The 6,699-nt window shown below is 35.7% G+C and overlaps 1 protein-coding gene across 1 annotated transcript in view; it reads left to right on the top strand.

Moving 5' to 3' along the window:
• Positions 1 to 6,699, top strand: part of KIF18A (kinesin family member 18A) — a gene marked incomplete at its 3' end in the record, with an annotated part of 19,765 nt that overhangs the window by 2,062 nt on the left and 11,004 nt on the right. Inside the window, exons 3-5 of the mRNA XM_010018222.1 lie at positions 227 to 331; positions 1,327 to 1,437; positions 6,320 to 6,517. Coding sequence (XP_010016524.1) covers positions 227 to 331; positions 1,327 to 1,437; positions 6,320 to 6,517 — 414 coding nt within the window. The remainder of the gene's footprint in view (positions 1 to 226; positions 332 to 1,326; positions 1,438 to 6,319; positions 6,518 to 6,699) is intronic.

Below are 6,699 nucleotides of genomic sequence, written 5' to 3'. Positions count from 1 at the left end.
GTGGCTCCTACTTCAATGGCTAAAAAAAAAATCATGCCAATTAAATTAATTGAATATTTCAAGCTCAGTATAGGAGAACTCTTTTGCAAAATTACTGCAGAATGAATTTGTTACTTTGTCTTAAAGTAATGTTAAAAAGACTCTGTTGATTTCTGGTTAGTTATGTTTAATCCTGTCAAGTTTGGTAGGACAGTTGTATTAAAAGATTTTCAATTCCCTTTCAAAGGTCTACAATGAACAGATCCGTGATCTGCTGGTAAACTCGGGACCTCTGGCTGTTCGTGAAGATACCCAGAAAGGGGTGGTAGTGCAAGGGCTAACATTACATCAAGTATGTAAATAGGTGTTGAAACTTCACGGTGCATTTGAGAAAATGAGTAAGGTCCCATTGCTCTGTGGGAGTTGTATCCAACTAAGTGATTTCCTTAGTGGGCTTTTTTTCTGGCCATAATTACCAATACCTTAGTAACTTGCAAACATAAGTAATGATTTAAAAGCATGTTGTGGGAAAAAAAGTGCTGATGTTGAATACAAACAGATTGCTCATTATCAAAAGGGTACCATTGGTTTGATGCTCACCTTCAAGATCTGGGTTTTATGCTAGAACACCTTAGCATTTGTTCAAGAAATTCACTGCCTTCAGTGCTGTTTTGGAGTGTTCTACATGCCTGCAATGTCTTAGTGTTGGGTTTGTTTTTAAATAGTCATGCTTGAGAAGTTTCATGTTAAATTGCCTTTCCAGGCCAGTGTAGCAATTCTTTGGCTACGTCAGTGACAAAACCTGGAAATCAACTCTCATGGACCTATTTTCCGGCAGCCTTTTAGTGTATGTTACATGCTATGTAGCTTCCAGCCTTTGTATACTAAGAATAATGATTCAAGAGGAAACTGTTATTAGGTTGGCTTACTCTGTAAATGCAATCCTTCCCAAAGCTTGTGTCTTCTGGGGAAAAAATTAGTATATTGCTGTTTAATGCATTGGCACAAGAAAAATTAAGTCAATCATTAAGTAAGGCTTCTTATAACAATGGAGAACCTTAGCAGGTTTGTTTAAATTCTTCACTAAAAAATTATCTGATTTTAAAGTACTTGCTTTTCTCAGTTAAATAGCAGTAAGGTACGAACGTTTGAAGTACTTCAAATTCAAAACAGGAAAGTTTTCTTAGTTCTAGGTAACTAAAATTTCAAGTTCCTTTTTTTTTTTTTTTCCCTTGGTTTTTTTTTGTTTTTGTTTTTGTTTTTTAATGTTAATGTCTTTTAGACCAGTGTAGAATCTCCTACAGTTGACTAAAAGAAGTGCATTTATCTTTTACTCTACCCTTACAGCCTAAATCAGCAGAGGAAATCCTTCAAATGTTGGATTATGGAAATAACAATAGAACACAGCACCCCACAGACGTAAATGCCTCCTCTTCCCGGTCCCATGCTGTCTTTCAGGTAAGAAGAGGCAATAGATGTACAGTGGTCATTACTGTGAGTTGTAGGTTTTAATTAAAACTGAATGCAATGGAAGCTTTTTGGGGTTTTGGTTGGGTTTGGGTTTTTTTTTGTTTTTTTTTTTAACTGTGTTGAATCTTAGTTTAGGTTAGAAGAGAATGAAGTTTTCCAGTTTATTGTTCTTTTTGACTTATTTCTTGTAAGTATGTGAATCTTGTAAGTAGTGATTTCACTGAGTTAATCTTTTCCAGTATAAAGATCTCTAGTTCCAATAGTTTGAACTAATATTCCTTGGAAGAAATAGCTTTTCCAGAAAGCTGTAATCTTGAGCTTTGAATGTACTTCCATATTGTAATCTTATAAAATGAAAGCTGTTGGGATTTTGGTGTTAGTTTGGGGTTTTTTTAATGCTTTATAGTAAATGAAACCATGAATGTTTAATGGTTTCATTCCATTGCTCAGCATTTTTCTAGGAAAAATATTTTACAGAATGCAGTTACATGTCTATGAACTGAGAACCTCAAGTACAACTTTCTTATTCCGCTTACTCTGGAGAACATCGATTTTTATACTAGAGTAATTTCTTACTGTTCTCGTATGTACCAAGTTTTAGTACAATTAAAGCAGTATATGTTTTCTGAAAATATCTCCATACGCATACTTATGTCATCAAAATGAAATTCTGATTTTTAGTTTCCATCTATAGGAATCTTAAATCTGTTGTAGAAATCTGCTAAAACTTAAGACTTCTCCAAAGATTATTGCTGTTTGATTACCACCACCTTATCTTTCTGGGTCCTTAAATGCAACCTGTGATGCTTTCAAAAAATAGTATTTAAGAATCAGTCTTGTTAACTAGAACTTCCTTTATTTCTGTTTCTGGTGCATACTGCAGAGAACATTATCTTGAATAATTAAATGCTACCATTCTGGGTTGCAAAATAGTAAAGTAAATAGTAAAACATATTTCAATTCCTTGAACTACTGTTAGGTAGTTCTTAACTATACCTGCAGACTTAGACAAAGCTTAATAACTATAGCCAAAAGTTTGTGTTTTGACATAGATGATGGCCGTGCAAGTAGCTGTAAAGTTACCATGCCAGAGCTCTACAGTCAAGATTGATGAGAAGTGGTTAGTAACAGGCGGCATATGTCTTAAGTTAATCTCATGGTAGATACACTTACTTGTTAGCAAAGGTTGCACATGCACCAAATAAACTATACTGACAAAATTACTAAACCTATTATTTTATTATGATTTTGTTTGAAAGTTTAACGAAAAACCCTTGATCAGCATTTATGCTTTTTTAGATAAATTATGATCTGAAAATATTTCTAGCTTATAGACAAGAAAATTAAACCAAATATGAATGCTTGCAGGTGAGAGGATTGTTTTCTTTCTGGCAATATAAGTAAAAACGTAATGAAAAGAAACATCCTCTCATACTTAAATATTATAGGAACAGCAAATACGTAATTTCTGTGTGCGTATATATATATATGAATATATTTGGGATGCAGCCTTGTTTGCCATGCACTGAATGAAAGCTGTTATGCTCAATGGTTTTGTAAATGTTTTTCATATTATGGTCTAAAATGAACAAGCTTCGGGTTTTTTTATTTGTGTGCGTATTATATACACACTGTGAACTGGTGTGTTGCATGAGAAAGTACAAAACCAATCATTTGGTTATGAAATACTGCTATAGTAAGCATCTGACTTTAAAAAGCAAGAAGGATATGCTTTTGTAGCTCATATATATTAAGCCCTGAATGATTTTTCTCTGATGTCATTGTTGTTGATAATAGAATTCTTACAATTATTTAAGCTAGCGTGAATGTTTGTCTTTGAAGTTGAGATGACTGACAAAGTTATTTTTGGAATAATCTCTTCATGTTGTTTGGTTTTTTGTTTTGTTTTGTTTTTTTTCCTGTGTCCCCATAGCAGTAGTGGCCAGCAAAATACCCTTGACGGTGTAAAATGCACTGGCTGTCTTTTAGCCAGTGTCCATACACAGCTGCAGTCAGTTAAATGGCATGTTTGACTGACCTTGATTTCGTGGACAAATATCTAGGGGTTACAACTTGTTTATGAAGCAATGGATCTTTCAATGTAAAGGATAGGCATTGCCATGTCATGGCTGGAAGCATGTTCTGCTCTGTACTCAGCACTCAATCTTGGTGCACAGTTCATTCACCAAAACTGTCAAACTGATTCTGTTGAAGGATACTAGAGTTGGCAAAACCTTTCTCTGGTGTGCTTTGCAATATTCCTAATCCAGTTATTCCTGTCATGAGGTAATCCTGAATGTTTGTTGTGTTTGTCTTTAGAGGTGGTCTAACTGTCAATCAAGATATTTAATTGCTTTTGCTTAAGTTGTATTTTCTGCCAAGTGCACAAAGTATTGGTAAAAGTAATGATTAGTTTTGTTAAACAATTGCATTTTAAATACGTGATTTGTATAAATATCTATTAATATGGTGTGTTCTCAGAGATAAACAAGTGCAGTCTTTGAATAATAGCACTTTCCAGAGGGAATGGTTTTTAAGCCTTTTCACAGAAATTACTTTATGCGTGAGAGGAGGAGAGGATTAATTGTTTCTCTAGAAAAATGTGTACGTGTTTAAAAGAAATGCTGCATCTGCATGTGGCACTTGAAAGCAATATTACTGTTGCTAACTAGGTAGGTCCATTGAATGCACTGGAAGTTTAACTGATGTTAATTTGTGTGTACTCATTTAAGCAAATTCACAACCATATGCTTTTAAAGTGGGTTTATCTTCTTGATGCACTTAGTAGTAGTGGTGGCATCTGTAAGAAGTAATTACAGACTGGTCAATTAGTGCTACATGTAACCACCTGTGTCAGTTTCTATTACCACAAATTTGTGGTATTTAGCAAAACATGTCTTACCTGCTTATTCTTTGTTTTATTGCATCTTTGCTTCCACAGGTACAAATGATGAGAAATGCCTATTGCTGCCTTGATTCCTCTTAATTTTTAAGTTTTCTGCTATTTTTGAGTTGCTTTTGTTAGTAGAGAAGTGCTTGTTTGGTTTATGCTGGAGATGACTTTTGTTGCTCACTTTATTGGAGCAGGATGTTTTCTGGGACTGACTCAAAGTAGTAAAAGTCTAGTCCCAGGATATTCTGAGCTGATCTTTGCCTTACTGTACCATCTGTCTTAGGTTTGAAATATCTATCTAGGTCAGGCAATTACTGCACTTGAAAGTAAAATCCCAATTGCCACACTGTTCTACTGAAAATGTTCTGCTGACGGACAAAGAAGTAGGGAAGATCCTGCTTTGGGGCATCTCATCTTTTGAATTTTTATAGAAGATGTGTTGTACAACATAGTTTGGCTGTCACTCCGCTTTTCTCTACTTCACTAATGATAGTTACTGGGTTCTGGTAGAACATTAGTTAGCTGAAGATAGCTACTTTTCCAAGGTTAAATACTGGGGAGTAGCTTTTTTTGTTTGTTGGTTGGTTTGGGGTTTGTTTTTGGTTTTATTTTTTGTTTTTTGGTTGGGTTTTTTTGTAAATTGTACTAGAAATAGAACCTACCTATATTGTTTGATAGAGAAACACTTCTATTTTGTATAGGTATTTTGTGGCAAGTTATAAGAATTTTATTCACTCCCAATATTTGCAAATTTTTTTGGTGTTATAAATTGCTGTGAACATTTCACTGTTCATATACAAAGCTTAAAACTGCAGAACTGGTGAGAAGTTGACTAATAAAGACAACTCCTTTACGTGTAGGGCAACTCTTCCCCAATTCACTGTCTAAAAGTGCATTCATGAAATTGTCAGTAACCGTTAGCCTTGCAAATGGCGAGGCACTCAATACAAAAGAAGGGGGAATTTCTAGAGAATCCTGAACAAGCAACAGCCATCTAAGGATAACAGTAATTCTTATTGACTGTATAATCATGCTTTGCCTACTTGTTCGTAAGCCTGAGGAAAGAATACCTTCACTAGCAGAAGGAAGCAAAAGCATTTACTACTTCGTAAATCTCCTGTGCCATGAAAATTTCAAGAAAGAAGGGGTGAGGGAGAACGGCTTTCCAGAAGGGCCCAGAGTAATACGTTTGTTCACAGCAGTAAATCAGTATTGTTCCCTTATTAGTGGTAGTTACAGTTAAGTATAAATCACTGGAAGTCCAGCCTTTTTCCTGGTTTCTCCCTATATGTATATCTTTATGGCATACTCTTAAAGGTGCCTTGAATAAATGAAGACCATTTTTAGTTTGAAATGAAATAGTGTGTTACACATCTTGAGTGCTGAAGAGTTGAGAGCTATTCTAGCAATGAAATTCATTTGAAGCTCTCCAACCTTTGCCACTCCGGTAAGCCTCAGCCTAGTTGCTTGCTTACTCCTCTGCAGCAAAAGAGAGGAGAGGGAAATAATCTATTTTAAGTGAAGGGGTTAAAGGCGAAAGCAATTACTTGCCACTGGCAGACTGATGTCCAGCCAGTCCTAAAGCAATGGGAACTGTGGAGAAACCAAAAAAGCTAGAGCAAAAGCTAAACACTGGTGTGCCACCAGCACTGCTGGGATCACAAATATGAAAGTACCATACAGGCTGCTATGCTGAAAATTAATGAAACCCAGTGCAGCCACAGCCTGCTTCTTTTTCCTTACTAATAGCTGGAGCTGGTAAGTTTAAGGGGTCAGTGTCAGAAATGGATTCACTGTTTTCCATTAGGCCAAACTGCCTATTGGTGTTAGATATATACTGGAAGGTTTAACTTGGATTCCAAGAAGGATGCTAATGTTTCTGAAAACAGTTGTTACACTGTAAAATAAAGTTATTGCTTAGAGTAACAAGACTCATTAGTTGTTACTTTTTAATTCTATTCTTTTTTTTTATTGTAGATTTATCTAAGGCAGCAAGATAAACCAGCCAGTATCAATCAAAATGTTCGCATCGCCAAAATGTCTCTCATTGACCTGGCAGGATCTGAACGTGCCAGCGTGACAAATGCCAAGGGGGCCCGCTTTAGAGAAGGAGCAAATATTAACCGCTCCCTGCTAGCTCTGGGAAATGTCATTAATGCCTTGGCAGATCCAAAGGTATGTGCTGCTTTGCCATTCAGTCCTTACCTCCTAATGTTCTGAAAATACTTTGAAAAATTGTAAGCTTTCATTGACTTTAGTTCACAGTCCCAGCGGGAGAGTTCTCAAAAATAGCGTGCAGCCACCTAAGGATAGTGTCAAAGATGAATGTACCTCCTTTTCTTAACCACACTTTTCAA

This window comes from Nestor notabilis, unplaced genomic scaffold, assembly GCF_000696875.1.
Source record: "Nestor notabilis isolate BGI_N333 unplaced genomic scaffold, ASM69687v1 scaffold16637, whole genome shotgun sequence".
Lineage (NCBI taxonomy): Eukaryota > Metazoa > Chordata > Aves > Psittaciformes > Psittacidae > Nestor > Nestor notabilis.
The sequence above is the reverse complement of the archived record's forward strand: the minus strand, read 5'-3'. Positions and strand labels throughout refer to the sequence as shown.